Source organism: Chaetura pelagica, unplaced genomic scaffold (genome assembly GCF_000747805.2).
Source record: "Chaetura pelagica isolate M959 unplaced genomic scaffold, ChaPel_1.0 scaffold79, whole genome shotgun sequence".
NCBI lineage: Eukaryota > Metazoa > Chordata > Aves > Apodiformes > Apodidae > Chaetura > Chaetura pelagica.
The window spans coordinates 5,226,366-5,246,482 of record NW_009969339.1 but is presented as its reverse complement, the minus strand read 5'-3'; the positions used below and the strand labels follow the sequence as shown (position 1 = coordinate 5,246,482).

At 39.5% G+C, this 20,117-nt stretch overlaps 1 protein-coding gene across 1 annotated transcript in view; it reads left to right on the top strand.

Annotated features, from left to right (window-relative positions):
• TBXAS1 (thromboxane A synthase 1 (platelet)) overlaps positions 1-20,117 on the top strand; it is a 237,595-nt gene that overhangs the window by 104,687 nt on the left and 112,791 nt on the right. The window contains exon 4 of the mRNA XM_010005809.1: positions 2,688-2,784. Within this exon, the coding sequence (XP_010004111.1) occupies positions 2,688-2,784 (97 nt within the window). The remainder of the gene's footprint in view (positions 1-2,687; positions 2,785-20,117) is intronic.

Sequence of the window (20,117 nt, the reverse complement as noted above, 5' to 3'; positions counted from 1 at the left end):
ATCCCTTTTCCTTAACTTCAGGGGAAAGTCATGGAAGTCATGCTCCCAGCCTCTGGAATTTGGCTTCCATAGCATGTCCATACACACTCTCTTCTTGTGTCCTAGAATTGGTTAGAAATATTGTATATAGGAAGTAGGAGAATGGAAACAAAAAGGAGAGAGATTTTACTGTTTGGGATACAGAAAAGATGTTGGTCTGAGTGTGTTTACAGCACTCAATTTGTAAAAGTGGACAGAACCTTGCTTAAAAAGCAGTTTAAGATAATTTTTTCAGTATTTTTTGTGTATTAGTTTTGGGATTTTTTTTCCCCCGTCTTTCTCCTTCTCTGCCCTTATTTATAACTGGATAAGGAAAGGGAAAACAGGTGCCTTTAGACAGAAAGTTAAAGAAGAGTAAATGAAAAAGAAAGGGCTTAGCTGTGGAAGCAGAACTGGGAGTTCGGGTGACTGGTCTGAGTTGGAGGACGATGAATAGATTTGTTTGCATAAGCTTGGCTTGTGAGTCACTTTCTCATAAAAGCAGCTTGAGTATGAGATGCTCCTGTCCCAAATTCCAGTCCTGAATGCTTTCAAGCACAAAGTGCACTGTGACATAAGGGATTTGACTGCAAGTACTGTCTGTTATTCCAGTGTACCAAAGCTGGAGATCCACAGCTTCATAAGTTGGAAATAAATTTGAAGTCTCTCTCTTTCTCACACACACATACATGTGCTTTGCATGATGTATCACATAGTGCTTCTTCACAGTTAGGGTTAAATTATCTAAGTAGACATGATTAGCTTCTGATTCAGATTTAGAATCTATTATTAGGGATTTGGTCCCTGTGAAAAGCTCTGTGTTTGAAGACCATCAGTGATTGACTATTAAGCAAGACAAGGAACTTTATAAACTTGTAGAGGGGGAGAGAAAAGCAAGATGGGAATGTAAGAGTTCAGTATTCATAGTGGATCATCCCGGGTAGGTTTGAAGCAGCACAGGTCTTCACCTTGGGAGCTTGCTTTGCCTCTCTAATGCCAGAGAAATCGTAGAAAGTACATGCCAAAGGGGCATGTAGGGTGTTATCCTCCTTTGCCAAAGACTAAGATCAAAGTGCTCTTTAAAGTGAGGCTTCAGCTGTTTCTTATGCACCTATTAAGATTCTGAAAAAAAGTTTGGCCATTAACAGACAGTTACTTTGCTGTGGCTTAGAAAACTGAGAGAGGTGAAAAAGGTTTATTTTTACAAAACGTACCACCTGTGTCTAAGGTTCAAGTGGAGCCTGTGGTTTGGATTTGCGAAATCACAATTCCCTTTTGAAAGCCACCAGAGAAGAAGAGATCCGTTCCTTGCAGAAGAAAATTATTTTCTTGTTCTTCTCTGCCATTTGGTTGTTATGAGTTTTGGTGGTACAGGTGTCAAGGTGGACTGTGAAAACTTGCTTTGGAATCAAGATGTTTGTCTGACTTGTTTGCCCCTGGTGAAATCAGTGCTGTTGCAGCTTCATTGCCATGGGAACCTCCAGTTGCTAAATTTAATTCAGCCCAGGGTTTGCTTGTCTGTTCTGTTGCTGCAATGTAGACAGGTGATAAACAATATATTGATACCAAGCTCTATCATATCAAAGTGATTACACTATTGCAGCATCTGTAGCATTGTTCTGCTCTGAGCTACCCGGCCCTCCTGTGCCTGCCTTCAGCCTTCTCTTCCTCTCTCCTGGCACAGCAGTGGCAGTACCAGCTGCGTAGTCTTTCTGGTCCAGCAATTGGAAAAGGTAGGGACTGCAGGCAATATCTGCTTGCTGATGGTTCTCCTCCTTCCCCCTGAAGAGGAGCCAAGCATGGGGCACCTCTGGACCTTGGGGGGAAATGATGCTGGAGAATGCTGCATCCCTAGGAGTTGTGAGGTGGGGGTGGGTCCCAGTACCTCTGTAGCATCCACAATGTTGTGAAGTCCCCCAGGGACAGACCCAGGCTCCAAAGATAAGTGGGAGATAAGGGATGTACAAGCAGAGAGTGAGAGACCCCTATCATCCAGTCTTCTTCTGAAGTTTTATTAATTTATTTATACATGGTGGATTTTTCTTTTTTTCTTTCTTTTTTTTTCTTTTTTCTTTTCACATCGATGTTCTGTAAGATTCAGGTTGTACCTGTTGGATGGTTTTGTTCGTGGTAATGCAGAGCCCAAGGTGAACTGGGTTCCAAATGTTAGTAGAAGTGGTGGAAATGTGCCTTTGCTGCCTCCATACTGGGGGGACTTCTGGAAAGGCTCATTGAAGGTAGGGCTTTGCCATGGAAAGGCATTTCATGCTGATAACTGCAGAATAATACATTTAGTAGGTCTTTCATTATTCTTTGGGTTATTGGTTGCTGCTGTTTTGCCCCTCTGTAGTTTGGTTTAGTGGTGCTACTTTGTAGTCACTTTGTGCAGGGTTCATGGTAAGCACAGTGTTTAAACATGGATGTTGAAAAGTCGGCTGAGCATTGATTAATAAGTAGAAAGTTTTAAGCTGTTTCCTTTAAATTCTAGGTCTATGCATCTTAATGTAATAGATGAGAGGGATGAAGGTAGATATTGTGTTAACCAAGGGAATATTTTTTTTTATGTTTGTACATGGCAATTGTTTTCAAGCCAACAGAGGTATTTTAAGGAAAGTGACAGTTCTCTGGTTGACATTCTCTGCTAAAATGACTCTCTACTTTCTTTCTAGGTACTACATTGGTCGCCAGATGTTTGTGGTAGTCTCCACACCAGACATGATCAAGCAAATCTTAGTGACAGACTTCAGTAACTTCACCAACAGAACTGTAAGTAGATAGAAAGATTGGCTTTGTGGATGGAGGTGGTAGTATTGTTAATTTGAGCTCAGACCAAAGAGATACAATGCCCTTGTGACTGAAGAACCAGATGGATTCTGAAGAGAGAGGCTTTCAGTATCCAGTTCTGCCACTGACCTCCTGTGAAATTCCAGAAAAATCACTTTCTTCCTTGGCTTTCACTCTGTGACAAGGGGACAGTGTTACTTGCTTTCTCCCACCCATGGTCTGATTTATGGTTTTAGACCTTCTGTGGTGGGAGGAGGCTGCCTGGCACAGGGACATGCCTCCTGCAGCTAACGTGTGTTGCTTTGTCATACTTATTACTCTGAAAATAACATATAGCAAGAACGAATTTGGGGTTAGCAAGGACATATACATGTGCTGTTGGTTATTTATTTTACTTAGCTATATACACATAAACATAAAAAAGCTGTTCTTCAAGTGCTGGTTAGAACAAATAATGAGGGAGGAATGGCCAGAGGGATAGTAAATATTTCCAGCAGTTCCTCAGCATTTTACAAGGAAACCCTGTCGCTGTGACCACACGCTGCCTCAGTGCCATCCATTCCTGGCTTCCTCCTCGCCCCTTTGTATGCTCAAACCTTCTCAAATGAACTCACAAGTATTCAGGAGGGTTGTTTGTGCCCTCAGGGAAAATTTCATCTCTGATCAACTGTCTGTCTCCTCTGCCCCTCTGATCGTCTTTGCAACCAGACAGTCTGTTTGCAGACTGCTTGTCTCCTTTGCTTCCTTCTTTTGGTACAGAAGGTTTATCTTGTGACTACCTGTATCTTATTTAACAGCCACTTGTACCAGTCACCCTCCATTTTGCCTGTATCTCACATCTGAATGGAAGAATGTCAGTGTGCAAGTTTCTTAGGCTGAAGTTGTTGTATGTGGCAATGGTCTTTCCCCCATTTTCTCTATATTTGAAGGAATTTTCCACCCCCATACAGGAAACCTGTTTCTTCCTGTCTGTAACTTTCTCATGCTTTTCTCCTGTATATTGACAGGAATAGACTGTACACTCTATCCATAGCAGTAGCTGATTCCCAAAAAACACCTCCCTGAAATTAGGCAGCATTCCTTTGAGGGTACATTCAGATATTAATTCTGCTCTTAATTGTAGAAAGTCTTATCATTTTATCTGTCTGTGCATTGTCATCTTTCTTATTTGGCAAAATTTTCTTTCTCTCTAGGCTTTTATAGTCAGAAATTTATTTCTTTTTCTTCTGGTTGTACATCTTTCTGCTGTGGTCTGTAATATTTGTGTTCCTCTCTAAAATTAATGTAGGACAGGTCACTATAGCCAGGGTCTTTCTTTCTTTTTTTTCCTCAACAGGGGTCTGCTAGGTATAGCTGTCTGTGTAGGTTCATATCTTGCCCTTGTCACTTGACTATCTCCTAAACTATTTGTGGCTTTTCTCCACAACGTCCTGCTTTATGGATGAGGAACTGAGGCACAGACTGGGTGACATCCCTGCCACTAAGCCTGTAGCAGATGAGAAAATTCAACTCCTAGCCTTCTCTTTAGCAAAATGAATAGTTTCGTCCCCGTGTACTGTGGCTATTTCTAGCTTGCTTAATGCCCATGAGTCTAATTCAAGTAAGCTTGCTTCATCTTATATGCTTTTATCTACTTGTTCTATGGTCTTCTCACACAGCTGCAATCTTTGAGCATTGTTATTTCTCACTTTCCACTTTGTTCCCCCCTGTTCTAGCCATTTTTTTTCACATATGGAAGATAAACAGCCTTCTGTTTCTGGGTCCTTCATTGTCTAACCTGGAGATCTTTTTACCCTCTTGAATTTTCACACTGGAAGTTTACTCACCTCTTTAATTCACAATCAGCTCTCTCAGTGAAGTGTTTGGCTATGCTGTATGCTAGTGATTCTGTATGAAAATAAATAGTGCTGGATGATATGGGATGGAGACCAGTGGAATTTATTCAGATGTGATCTTGTTTGTATGTGAGTAATAGTTGAAAGGTGAGAGTGAGAAAAGCACTTTGTTTTTTTTCATATTGACTGAAGAAATGTTGGTTTAAGACTTTTAATAGGGTTACTGTTTGTATGTTTTAAAATTACTCAATGCAAGGTCCTCTACTTTAAATAAGGGTTTCTGTTTGCCAGTGGAGAATTCAAAAAGCAAAATAGATCCTCCTACCTTATTTTACACATTCATTTCCCAAATAGTCTACTTAGAAACAGTTATAGAATGGACTTCAGAGTCTGTGCTGTTCACAAAGCCAGGGTAGTATCTTTCAGTCCAGACATGGCACATACTTATTATTTCAATTCAAAGTACTTTTTTATCTTAAGAGTGTCAGCCTTTAAGGGTGAGGAGAACAAAGAGAGTAAGACCACTGGGTTTGAACAGACCTTGGGAAAACCCACTGTGCTGTGCTTTTCTTCCACACCTCCTCAGATGCATTTTTGTACTGGTTTTGACTGGAGTTGAGTTACTTTTCTTCATACTGGTAGTGTGGGGGCATTTTTTGGATTTGTGCTGAGAACAGTATTGATAATGCAGAGATGTTTTTGTTATTGCTGAGCAGTCCTTACACAGCGTCAAGACCTTTTCTGCTTCTCACGCCACCCCTCCAGTGAGTGGGCTAGGGATGCACGAGAATTTGGGAGGGAACACAACTGGGACAGCTGACCCCAACTGGACAAAAAGGATGCCCCACACCATACGGCATCATACTTAGTAATAAAAACAGGGGGGAAGTTGGCAGGGTGACAGCAGAGTTGGTTGCTCAGGTGCTGGCTGGGCATCAGTCAGTGGGTGATAAGCAATTGTTTTCATTTGCATCACTTCTCTTTCTTGGGTTTTGTTTATCTCTCTTTGTTATTTTCCTTTTTATGTCAGTTTTTAAAATGTTAGTAGTACTACTACTTTTATCAATATTATTTTTATTTTATTTCAGTTATTAAACTGTTCTTGTCTCAACCCACAAGTTTTCTGACTTTTACCCTTTCAATTCTCTTCCCCCCATCCTGCTGGTGGGGAAAATTAGCAGGTGCCTGTGTGGTGCTTGGTTGCCAACTGGAGTTACACCACAACAATTTCCAAAATCAAGATTTGTACCTCATCCACCAGAGGTGAAATATGAGTTATCTAACCCAGAATGCCACAAAGAGAGATTATTCACCATACTCAGTAGCAGTCGTAGCAATGATTTGTTAACAAAGTGTCACTAAATTGCAAGATGTGCAGGACTAATTAAAAAAAGTTAAGTGTATTAGGGGGTAGGAAAACCTTATATTCCATGTTTATTTTACTGTTACTTGATCCTCAGATGCATTTTTGTACTGGTTTTGACTGGAGTTGAGTTACTTTTCTTCATACTGGTAGTGTGGGGGCATTTTTTGGATTTGTGCTGAGAACAGTATTGATAATGCAGAGATGTTTTTGTTATTGCTGAGCAGTCCTTACACAGTGTCAAGACCTTTTCTGCTTCTCACGCCACCCCTCCAGTGAGTGGGCTAGGGATGCACGAGAATTTGGGAGGGAACACAACTGGGACAGCTGACCCCAACTGGACAAAAAGGATGCCCCACACCATACGGCATCATACTTAGTAATAAAAACAGGGGGGAAGTTGGCAGGGTGACAGCAGAGTTGGTTGCTCAGGTGCTGGCTGGGCATCAGTCAGTGGGTGATAAGCAATTGTTTTCATTTGCATCACTTCTCTTTCTTGGGTTTTGTTTATCTCTCTTTGTTATTTTCCTTTTTATGTCAGTTTTTAAAATGTTAGTAGTACTACTACTTTTATCAATATTATTTTTATTTTATTTCAGTTATTAAACTGTTCTTGTCTCAACCCACAAGTTTTCTGACTTTTACCCTTTCAATTCTCTTCCCCCCATCCTGCTGGTGGGGAAAATTAGCAGGTGCCTGTGTGGTGCTTGGTTGCCAACTGGAGTTACACCACAACAATTTCCAAAATCAAGATTTGTACCTCATCCACCAGAGGTGAAATATGAGTTATCTAACCCAGAATGCCACAAAGAGAGATTATTCACCATACTCAGTAGCAGTCGTAGCAATGATTTGTTAACAAAGTGTCACTAAATTGCAAGATGTGCAGGACTAATTAAAAAAAGTTAAGTGTATTAGGGGGTAGGAAAACCTTATATTCCATGCTTATTTTACTGTTACTTGAATGTTTATATATATATATTGATATGTAAAAGAGTAAAAGACAATGGGAAATACAACTTGTGAACAGTTGCAAATAGTGGATGATGTAGTTGATGGACAGAAGAGGATAAGATGATGATTCAATGAACTCCAAGCTTTTATTAAAGCTGTTTATAATGTTATGTCATGCCTTTGAGTGTTTGTAAGAAGAATTGACCTTGACCTGGGATTGTGCACTTACTGGCTCCTTGCTAGGAAGTAATCAGAAGACCTTTATGGGATCAGGGTGGTTTGAAACAGCTGAGAGGACTCTTTTGGAAGAATCTTGGACTCACATGTAGAGAAACCTTGATCACTTTTACACTTCTCTCACATTGAACCGATCTGCTAATTCATTATATGAACAAAGTAGATTTTGCATGTGAACAGAAGCCAAACTCCTGTTCATTTTTATGCCATTACATTTCCCTTTGATATTGTATATTTCACATCTTCACCATGAATAACTTTTGCATACTGCTGTAAAAAGCCTTTTAGGTTCCTTTACCCTCTTCTGTTGTTTCTGAGTTGCTGATTAGTAATCTTACAACAGAAGGGTATGGCGACTGGAGATCAAATCTGTGTTAAGGTTCACTTCCTTTTAGAGCAAGCAACTAAATGTTGCATGCAGGGTGTTATTTGCCTGCAGGCATGGGGTATATTTATTGTTAACTGTATAATCATAAGAAGGCAATAATGACATTCTACTTTCCCACTTAATTTTGACTTGATTAAGGTGAGCATTGTAGCCATTTAAAGCCAAAAACATCTACTGTAACATACTTAAGGCATATGAAGTATTTTCCCTATGTTTTTAATTATAGCTAAAGAAGAAGAGATGAAAATTAGCTTATAGACCTTCTGCCAAAAAACATGGAATTGATTTTCATTTAGGTTAACCATGGAAACCTCAGCCAGCATTCTAGGCAGGGCTGTGCTGCAGTAAATTATACCTTTTTCTCACAATTACAGTAAGTTTTTTCTTGTATAGAAGTTTTCTTTTAAGAACACTAAGACTGTTTTTAACTGCATTACTGTGTCATGAGTGAGATAGTTTTATGATGTTTGTTGCATTCTGCTAGGCAGTATAATGATACATAATCTGTTTTCAGATTGTTTTTAATTTCTGCATTGAAAATCTGTTTTTGAATTAGTACTTGAGAATCATTAAAACCTATGTGAAAGGTAGGAGCAGAATATTAAGATGGAGCAATGTGAAAAGAGATATTACCTTGTATGTAATTTAAACGATTCAGAAGTTGTAGGCCATTGTTTGCTAAAAATGTGGATCAGTAGTCCCAAAGGCAAAGAGAAGTACTGGCTAGTCAAGCTTTGTCAGGCTGCTGAAGCTGGTGCTTCACCAGTATCAGTATGGCTATCAAAGTGGAAATTAGTAGCTAATCAGCTGACTTTTTAAAATACCAAAATCTACACTAATTCAAATAGCTGTAAGAAAGCCCCACCATTTTCTCATAAGGAAAGAGCTTTGCTGCTACAGTGGAAAAAATAACAATGGATTAACAACAAACGAAGGGATAGATTGTACCACTGGCAAGTTTGCTGATGACACTAAACTGGGAGGTGTGGCTGACACACCAGAAGGCTGTGCTGCCATTCAGAGAGACCTGGGCAGGCTGGAGAGTTGGACAGACAGAAACGTGATGAAATTCAGCAAGGGCAAGTGTGAAGTAATGCCTCTGGGGAGGAAAAACCCCACATATCAGTACAGGTTTGGGGCTGACTTGCTGGAGAGCAATTCTGGGAACAAGGACCTTGGGGTCCTTGTGGACAACAGGCTGACCATGAGCCAACGAGGTGCCCTTGCAGTGAAGAAGTCCATTGGCATCCTGGGGTGCATTACGAGGAGTGTAGCTGGTAGATCAAGGGAGGTTCTCCTCCCTCTCTGTTCTGCCCTGGTGAAGCTGCATCTGGATACTATGTCCAGTTCTAGGCTTCCCAGTTCATAAAGGATAAGGAAATACTGGAGACACTCCAGTGCAGGGCCACAAAGATGATGGGAGGAATGAAGCTTCTGCTCTATGAGGAGAGGCTGAGAGAGCTGGGTCTGTTTAGCCTGGAGAAGAGGAGACTGAGGGAGAATCTCATAAATGCTTACAAGTATTTAAAGGGCGGATGTCAGGGAGTTGGGACCAGTCTCTTTTTTGCAGTGTCCAATGACAGGACAAGGGGCAATGGGCACAAGCTGGAGCATAGGAGGTTATAATTAAACATAAAGAAAAACTTCTTTACTGTGAGAGTAACAGAGCAGTGGAACAGGCTGCCCAGAGAGGTTGAGGAGTCTCCCTCTCTGGAGACATTCAAGACTCATCTGGACATGATCCTGTGTGAGCTACTATAGGTAATCCCACTCTAGCAGGGGATTGGACTAAATGATCTTCAGCAGTTCCTTCTAACTCTGATGACTCTGTGACTATGAAGTCATAAAAGAAAGAACAAAAAAACCAAACAACTAGTATGGAAGTTGCTATAACGTGATAGTACAAACTCCTTGTATCCTTCTTGAAGGAAGAACCAGTTGCCTGAGCTGCTTTTCTTTTTGCTTCTGTCTGCCCTTCCCCTTCTTTTCCTCTTAGTTCATCTGTGTGCGACATTATTATTCTTTTCACACGCAGAATTTGCCTATTACACTAAGCTGTTGGTCTCATCTACATTTTGCTAAATCTGTGAAGCTTCAAACCCTACCTGTATCACTAAACAAATAAAATCCAGCCACCAAATATGAAGGAGCCTATTTTCTGTATCTTGTTTAGCTGTGGTCCAGGATGGCTGCCAAACCCCTGCATTGGCTGTTCTTTCTGGTCTCTTCTTAGGAGACACATTACTGGCAAGAAAAGTGCCTGTGTATTTTGCTCTATCAAAAGTACTGTGCAAATTTGATACAAGAAGCCCTCCAGAGGTCACTTCCAACCTCAACCATCCTGTAATCCTGTGAATTTTGGGTCAGGCCTCAGCCAGCATAAATCAGTGAACTTCCATTAACTTCAGATGGCCCTACACTGACTGGTAAAGATTATGCATGTGCAGTGCAGTGCATTGCCTCAGGAACTGACTTCTTGTGTGTGTGTTCTTGGCCTTTTGTGACAAAAGGGTCACTGGCACACCTTGTGCAAGGTCTTACTTGATGTCCTCTGCCTTGATTTTTGGATTACAGGCATTGTCTGTCCACAGCAGCCCCTTTGATGTGCTGTCATTCAGTAAATGGTGGTAATTCAGTTGTGTATCCAAACGCATAGTCTGATCCAGTTTATGGGCTAGGCTGCTTTTTCAGTCCCTCTCTCACATATATGGGTTTTGTTTTGAAAAGAGTCAACCCACTAACATATTCATTTGGAGACAAGACACATACAAATAGTTAAGGAAAGAACAGCTGTGTACTGTTGCCAACAGACACATATACATGCTGTCTTGACCCTGAACCTTTGGTTGTTTAGTTTATAAATGTTTTGTTTCTTCAGATTAAATGTTCTAGGATTATTTCTGGTCATGTCAATGCCATCATCATCATCATCATTCTTTTGTGTGAATTTCCTAATTTCCAAATGGTTCTTGCAAAGTGTGATTAACTCAATTTGTAAACAGATGATGAGTGTGTCTTATTGGAGGCTCACCTTCCTGTGGGGGTTTGGAGCACGAGTGACACTTAGTGTGATGTTGGGTAGGTCAGTATTTCGAACAGATGAGAAAAAAAGGTGAAATATATATAATATCTTAGATTTTCTACCCTTTTAAATGATTGTTCAGTGGGATGATTTAGTACCCAAGTGATGTTCCAATGTGTGCTGATAATTTTACGGTGACATTTAGTTTTAAACACAAGATGGCTTTGTTGTAGCAGGGGGTAGGAATGTGCTGTAAGTTCATTTACTGCCTCAGTGTTCTTAGGTAGTTTTCTTGATGTTCCCATTCCTTCATCTTATTACATCTTGGTTTTTGCTGGGTTCACACGGGACACAGAAGATGACCAGCATAACACTTCTGAACACAAGAAGCCTCAGGATTAGTTGTTACACCTGCATGCGTACCTATTTGTATACATTTATGAACACAGACAGATGCATGCATGTTTGATTTGGGAACTCTCTGTGATTTTAAGAGAAGCTGGATCTCTAGTCCTCACTAGAGCCTTGTGGATGTCAATTGTGCCACATCTGATTCTGGAAACTTCACAAACTGTGCCTCCTTGTACAAGCCATGTTGACATTTTAGTTCCTGACACACCAAAACCATCGTACCTGATGACAGGCCATGCCTTGAACATTCAGTTCCCTGTGATACAGAGCTGCGATGTTCTTTCCTCCCTCCCTTTCTCCCTCCCTTCGTAGGACAAATTCAAGAGAGTGTCAATCCTGCCACATGTACAATGAGGCTCCTTCTCACTGAGCTGCAAATATTCATTGCTTCCAAAAATCATTCTGCGTCCTATGAGGATAAATGAAAAGGTGTTCAAGCAGTGAATTTATGAAGATTTACTTTTTTGCCTAGTGGTTTTCTACAGCTGCTAGATCATAGTTAGTTTGAAGTTTTAGCTGGTACAGCATCATTATAGAAAGGGAACTATGCTGGAAGGGAATATGTTTGGCTGTATAGCACTTAACTGTTTAAATTAATTTATTTGGCCACATATTTGTGGGTGCTCTTGTACAACCATGTGAGCCCAGATGCCTGGGAGATTTTCCAATGCCAGTCTCTGCCAAGGAGCTGAGCAAGGGCTCCTATCCTTGTTTTGCCTTGATGGCTCTCACTGAGCTATGCCCAAGCAGGAGCTCCTAGGCTCAACAACCATTTTGATGTATCTGCTTGCTTTCCACAAAGATCCTTGATGGCTGTCTTCTAGACATACCAAGATACCTTTCTAGCTTGGTTAATCTGTAAGTAACTAGTTTGCCTTCTTCTTTACCTGGTAAAATAACTTTTAATTATGGACTTCCTTTTCTTTCCTCTCTTGCTTTCAGACCTTTCTGGTTAGGTTTTCTGAGCAATTAAATCCAGTTTGTTTTGTTTTTTTTAATGTTTTGAAGTAGCAGTGCATATGCTTGCATTAGACACTTTAAAATTAAAATAATAAATATTGAGAGGGTCATTTCCTTCAGAGTGTGTATGTCTTTTTATGCATGCACAACAAATTGCCCCTTATTCCCCATATGCTGCAGCTAATAGCACAAAACTAATGTAGTCAAATGATCACTGCCATTGACTGTAAAATTCATCAGACTTTGGCTTCAGTCAGCCTTAAAGAGAGACTTGACATATTAGCAGACAGTGTTCTGGGAACTGCCTGATCCCCTGAATCCCAGCGAGATGAAATCTGGTTTTGTGTTTAGGGCTCTAGGTTGAGTTATAGGAACTCTGAGCTCAGTTTTTTGGCTTTGCTACAGAATTCCTGTGTTCACAAGGGCAAATAATTTGGGAAGTGCTTTGTCACCTTAACAAATGTAAAAGGCTACATTGGGAATTTCCAGATGAACATTATCATTAGGGAATGTAGTGCTTCAGAACTGATGGCAAAGGATTGGAATTTGGTTTATCTGTAAATTCAAATAGATGAGGTAGGAGGGTTTTTTTGCTTATACTTAAAGGAAGCTTCAGAAATGTAGGGGGAAACATTTTATTGGAAAGCTCATTTTTTTTGGTTGGTTTTTTTTTTCTTTTTTTTTTTCCAGACCTTTCTGGTTAGGTTTTCTGAGCAATTAAATCCAGTTTGTTTTGTTTTTTTTAATGTTTTGAAGTAGCAGTGCATATGCTTGCATTAGACACTTTAAAATTAAAATAATAAATATTGAGAGGGTCATTTCCTTCAGAGTGTGTATGTCTTTTTATGCATGCACAACAAATTGCCCCTTATTCCCCATATGCTGCAGCTAATAGCACAAAACTAATGTAGTCAAATGATCACTGCTATTGACTGTAAAATTCATCAGACTTTGGCTTCAGTCAGCCTTAAAGAGAGACTTGACATATTAGCAGACAGTGTTCTGGGAACTGCCTGATCCCCTGAATCCCAGCGAGATGAAATCTGGTTTTGTGTTTAGGGCTCTAGGTTGAGTTATAGGAACTCTGAGCTCAGTTTTTTGGCTTTGCTACAGAATTCCTGTGTTCACAAGGGCAAATAATTTGGGAAGTGCTTTGTCACCTTAACAAATGTAAAAGGCTACATTGGGAATTTCCAGATGAACATTATCATTAGGGAATGTAGTGCTTCAGAACTGATGGCAAAGGATTGGAATTTGGTTTATCTGTAAATTCAAATAGATGAGGTAGGAGGGTTTTTTTGCTTATACTTAAAGGAAGCTTCAGAAATGTAGGGGGAAACATTTTATTGGAAAGCTCATTTTTTTTGGTTGGTTTTTTTTTTCTTTTTTTTTTTCTTTTTCTTTTAGGAAACTTTCTATTTTGAAGTATTTTTTAAAACTTGAGGTAATAAAGTTGAGATTAACAGATTCAATTGAATGTATTTTGAGGATTATCTACTTTTAAGTTTATAATTTAAATTAGTAATTCTAATTCAGAGCAGTACACCAAGTGAAATATCTCTCCTGCAAGGTGGGAAAACTCATTTGTACCTACCTTGAATGCCTGGCATGTGCCTCTGCTGACTGGTATTCATAAAAAACCATTAGCATTTACTTACTTCTGTGCACATTCTTTTGTCTCATTTAGTTCAGTGGGCCATGAGTGTGCATTAATTTAAGTATGTTTATTAACAGTCTGTCCAAAATGGGGATGTTTCCTTAAATAGAAGCCTTTATTTTTCTGTGCCTCACATGGTCTGTTCTCACATATTTAAGTATTTGATGAAGATGAGTTTCTGATAATTTAGGAAGATATCAATAGCAATAGTTTGGAGTGCCACATATGGCTTACAAACAAGCCATAAAAATGCTGACTGTAGTTAAATCAATTTATCTTGAGCATGGTCTGGTTGACTGACTTGGGAAGACCCTGAGTTAAAAAGGAAAGCCTCTAACAGGCTTTTTTATTATCTTTGAGCAGTTACTTAGATGGCTTGTTGTTCAAGAAAGGTTTGCTGTGTTGTCGTGGCTGGATGGAGCTCTATTTTGAGAGGTCAGCATATCCCCAGCAGTGGTGGTCAGACCATAGTTGAGCTTGGAGAAAGCCACATTTATTCTGAGGCTGCTATTTTAACTGGTCAATATATTTTGTCCAGGTAGGCCATGTGAAGTTGTTTGCTTAAGATTTATGAATCTCTGATTGCATAAGCAAACACTAACATTTGTTACATTTGCAAGTAAGATAGCAAATAAAACAGGCTGATCCCTGCTGTATGAAGGGCTAGCAGTGATGGTGGAAACAGATGGGTTACACACAGATGGAAAGGCAGAATAAAAACTTTCCACTATTTCTCTTTTCCAGATATGAGTTGTCTGTTTTCAGATGCTATGGATCATAAACTTTGGCAATATAAAAGCAATGCAGTTGACTGTAAGGAGGCTAGAAGGTTTAAAAGCAAGTTTCCTCTTTCTTTGTCCCTGTCAAGACATGATTAATCAGTAGGTTGAGACCACGGCTGATTTTGTGATGCACAGTCATCTTTTATAGGATTTGTTAAGAAGTGAGTTATTTTTCAGCATGGGTCTAAGTATTTGCATCTATCCCCGAGTCTTTCTCTGGTTTATTAATTGGCTGCAGTGCTGCCATCACCATGGTATCCTGCTACTTCTTTCCCTGTGAAGCCTGCAAAACCTCATGTCGGTGAAATTTACATTTTTAATTCTCCACTCTCCAATCCTATAAATATAAAAATGGTTTGCAAAACTATGGGGGAACACAAATAGCAGGACAATCTGGTATCGAGAAATGAGTAGGGTTGCTGTGCTGTTCTGTTCGTTTTTAATGCTCCTTCTTGATGCTATTATACTGCAGCCATCATTGATTCAATACCTGCTTCTAGGTAGACACCAGAACACCAGATGGATTACGTACTTTGCAGCACTAATGATAGTTGCTGATAATGTGTGCAAATCTCCCTTTCACTGATAGTTCAAGGCAGTTAAGAAATACTGAATACAGCTGTACATAATTATGCTTCTTTTGAAACTAAACCAGCCTGTGAAATTTCTGTTCCTGGAAAATGGTAAAAATTAGTCAATGACAAAACCAAAACAAACAAACAAACAACAAAAACCAAGCCCTTTGCATGTACTTAGTTAATGGTATATTGTGACATTCTGTTTCTTAGATGCAAGGCTTCCCTGCCAACTCTGTTGAGACTTAAAGGAGTGAAAAAAAAGCTGCATAATGAACCTACAAAAAGGTGGTTTTATTGCAGGTGTAGGAAGATGCTGATTTGACTACTCTGTGCGTATGCACTTGCTTATGTCAGAAGGAGTTTGTGTTGGATTAAGTATTTAGGTGTCTTAGTATGTTGCAAGGTATGTGAAGGGACGTTCCCTCTTTCTACCCACTCCCTGTTTGTTTCATGTTTCTTTGAGTTACTGTAAGATCAACTTTTGAAATTATTTTTTTTAGTGTTTTTCCTCATTTTTAATTTTTTTTTCTTTCTTCCACCGTTCTGCAAAATTTCCTTTTCTGAATGATGAAGAAAACAAGACCAGAGTTTTATTAGGTTTTGTCTTCCCTTGCCCCAGTTTTTCTCCTGTTGAAACTTGCCAATCACTTTTAAAGCCTACGTTGGGCTTTTCTGCAGCACAGGAGATATCATTAAGGCTTTAAACCCACTAATGAGGGAAATGTGCGCTGCTTGAAGGCTCCTGCAATATTAACTACATCCAATTATGTTAGGTAAACGTATGAGTGTAGTCAAAACAGGATGAAAGCATATATTTCTATTCAGGCCAAAAGCAGTCTTCTGAGCCAATCTTTCATCAAATTTACATTGGCTATTTATTTACTGGTTTTGCAACACTTTTTTTTTTTTTTTAATACTGCAGCACTGAAGACAAACAACACTTACAGACAGGAAAGGTCTATCTATTCCCAGGGCTCTGCTTCTTATTTAAAGAACATATTTTATTCCTGGACAAAATATGTGAAATCTTAAGGCTGATAAATATTTTTTCTTGTTTAAATACAGTACTGTTTCCTTATCTAATCCTGTCCTTAGCTGACTGTATTATGAGTAGGTGTGACACATATGAAGTGGAAATGCAGTTCATGCTGGCCTTTTCTGGTCCTGACCTTTGATTCCTGTTGGTTTGTTGTTGGTTTTTTTTTAAAGGGAAGTTCAGCTTATTCTACTTCTTTGGGCATATGCTGTGGGGATATTTTGTCTGAAGCTTATTCAGTGTAATAACACCAGTTTTCAACAATCCCTTATTTCTGACTTCTGAAACTGTTATTTATCATTAACAGAATGGTTGTTTTGTTTACAGTTTTCTCCCTTTTCCCTATTCTTGGCACATAGTAGAGCACCATGTCCTTCGATTCCTGCCTTACCCAGTCTGCACTTGTTAGGAGAAAAGTAATTAGTTTGTCACTTGTTTCAAAACTGATATAGGCTCAGATCACAACATTCAAATTGGCCTTTTTACATACTTGAGCAATCAGAGCTCAGAGCCAATACTTTGCTTTGTTTTTATGTCTTTATTCACAATTGGAGGTAACTCACCTGCTCATGAACAAAAAGTCCTTTTGAAACATCTGATGATAGAAGAACCTGTTCAGGTCTATGCAAGTGATTTTTCACGTCACAGTGATTTACATGTACATATCCAGAAGCCTAGGATTTCAGCACTGAGCATTGGAGCAGAAGTGACGCTACAATATATTATAGTTTGAATGGTTGTCGTGTCATGCCTAAGATCTCTGTAGCCTAGCTGAATGTCCTCCCTCAAAGCTAGCCAGCAGCAGAAGTCAAAAGACTAGCCTAACAGCAACACAGAGAGTGACAGTAATCTTCCTTCTGGATTTTCTGCCCAGCCTCCAGCAGCCTGTGCTGCAGTATTTTCTAGTGGCAGAGGTTGCATCAGGGTATCATTTCTCCCAGAGTTTCCTTTGGCTGCACATTGGTTTCTCCCCACCACTTTTGAATCCTTTCTATTAACTATGACACAAGCAGGTGACTTCACAGGTCAGCTTTTTGTTTTGAATGTGATAGGAGCTATATTTGGGGACTTGTGTGTAAGTGAAGTTCATTCCTCTTCAGTGACAGTTAATATGATACACATGGATATTATTATACTAATCCTTGCAGGCCTCTGCTCTTCCTTTTAAGTTTTTTAAATGTAGTATTGTGATCTCAAACATAGTGGGAATAGCACACTCTTTGCTCATTCATTCAGATAGCTTTATCTATTTACCTGTCTTTATGTTTATTTTTGAGCTTAAAAGTATTAAAGACTTATCCTTTTCTCTTAAAAAAAACCCAAAACATATATATATATATATGTATATATACATACATATAATGGTGATATTCTTCTCTAGGAGAATGCTAACAAACCTTTCTTAAGTTGTCTTAGCTGGATTTACCATTGCCACAGCAAGGCTACAAAATGGATTGCACGACCATTCCTCATCTGGTTCAGCTCAGAAACTAATCCATCTTAGTTTTTGTATCAATGTGGGCTTTTTCAAAACTATGCAGGCTGACTTGGTACTAAAGCAGATGATGAGTGCTCACACAGGCTCTCCACCCATCCCATTTAAATGGTAGTAATCTCCAATAGATGTGGGGTGATGAACAGCTGATGGGGTAGTGGCATCTTAACTTGATGCAGCTGTTTTTGCAGTGGTCCTCTAACCAAACCCTGGAAAGTTCTCTTCTGATCTTTACAAAATTACCCAGCAATTAACTTCAGCAGATGTGTTCTGAGCAAAATGTTTTGTCGTCCTGTTTTGGTTTTTGGTTTTTTTTGCTTGTGATCCTACACTATGTAATGTTCATTCTGCATCAGTAAAACCTCCATGGGATAGAATGTTTAGAGCTGACACGCTCCTTACCACTGACAGTGCGTTACAGTCATAAATCTTACAGATCATGAGTGAAAAATGAGTCGGCAGGTCTTATTTTAGTCTCTAGTGAGAATTCTTCTTTGTTTACATAGCAACCACATATCTTGGCACCATTTGTCGTAAATTGTTGATAGCAAATTGTTGGCTGGTCTGAGCCTTAGGAAGGGAACTCACTGCAGAGTGTTTTGCAGGTGCAGGGGAAGCTCTCTGCTGTGCACACACAGCTCCCCACCACCACCAAGGGAAGTTGCAGAGCACTTGCCAGCCCCACTGACTTTTCGTTGGCGTTAAATTCACCACACTTGAAAGCAAAAGGAAAGAGGGGGAGGGGTGTAAAATTCAAGTCTCCACGCTGCATAGCTTGCTCCTAGCTCTCCAGCATAATGAATCCTCCTTACTTTGAGGACACCCAGCCACTGCTCAATTTCATGTTGATTCATCTGTTTCTGGTGGCTGGTGATGGCTAGAGGAGGTTCCATTCTGCCCCACAGACACCTATGCAGCAAGACATACATACAGGGATCAGGAAACAGCTACCCTGCAGCAAAAGAAAAGGATTGTTGATCATTGTTAATGATTTACTCCTGGCAGTCTCCTCTCACCAGTGTTAAGCAACAGAAACTAAGATAGTGACATTCTTTACTGAAATAATGTCCCATTCTACTTTTCCTTTCGCGCTTGCTCTTGCATAAAAGGGTTTGGGGAAATAAGTAGTAAAAACAAGACCTATCTTGCACTGTTCTCCTCTGCTAGATTAATTTTAAGTTGAAGATGCACAAGATATTATTTTTTCTCTTTCAATTGTGAAGGACAGTTTCCCCATTTCCTTTTCCATTTTCAGTATGCGCATTTAGATGAAGCTAAAACTGCACTCTTGCACTTTTTATGCAGCTTTCCTAAAATAATTCTGAATATTTTAACAATGTCTCAGAAGCATTCCAGTTTAACCAGTCGTTGACCTTCAGTCACGTTTTAATGTCATCGGGACTGTACTGGTATTTTATCAGTTCCAAAGAAGCTGTATTGTAGCAGAGGCAGTAGTGACACTTAAAGTTGCCCAATGGCTTACAGTGTTTATCTTTCAGTAGATTATCAAACTTTAACTGCTTCAATTAATATTTCCCATTTAGAATTTTTAAATCAAAATGGTCTCTCACTATTTTGGAGAAGCAGCCTGAGGAAAAGATAGGGTTATTTAGCCATTGTGGGGAAAAATAAACCCAGGGTCTTTGACTTCGTCTTTGTTCCCTCTAGTATACAGGCTGCATATAAAAACTGCTTTGAAAATCTGACCAAACTGCTGAAGTTTATAAGCCCCTGAAGAATCTCAGTAAACACAGACTGAACAAAAATAGTTAAAGAACAAGGAAACTCATTTGCTGGTATAAGAGACTGGAACACCTGCCTTACGAGGAAAGGCTAAGAGACCTGACACTTTTCAGTCTAGAGAGGAGAAGACTGAGGGGCTTGTAATTAATTTCTATAAGTACCTGAGGACAGGGCATCAAGAAGGCAGAGACAAGCTCTTTTCACTTGTGCCCTGTGATAGGATAAGGGATGATGGATTCAAATTCGAGCACAGGAGGTTCCATTTCAACATAAGGAAGGACTTCATTACTATGAGGGTTTCAGAGCACTGGAAGAGGCTCCTCAGAGAGGCTGTGGAGTCTTCTTCTCTGGAGACATTCAAGACCTGTCTGGATCCCTTTCTGAGGGATCTGCCCTAGTTGTGTGTGGTTTTTTGGTCCTGCTTCATCAGGGGGATTGGACTGTATGATCTTTGGAGGTCCCTTCCAACCCCTAATATGCTGTGATTCTGTGATTCTCTCTCTTTCTGGTGACAGGGGCTTTACAGATGACTAAGTTACTCTACAAGTTGTCATGTGAGCTTTATGTTTAAAGGCTGAGAATCCTGAGTTTGTGACTGATTCATTTCACATGGTAGATATTTTTAAAAATATGTAATATTTTAAAGTTTCAGGACATTATTTTCTTTATAAATGTTACATTTGCAAAATGAAATAGAGATATTGTGGTAAAAAATAGTATAGGATAACATAATTGAGGAAATTGGCTCAGTCTTAAGGATATAAAGACTGCACTCAAAGATTTTCAAACCTTTTAACACCTTCATTTACTCTCTTAATTTTCTTCTAATATAGTCATAATGGACTGCAGCAGGA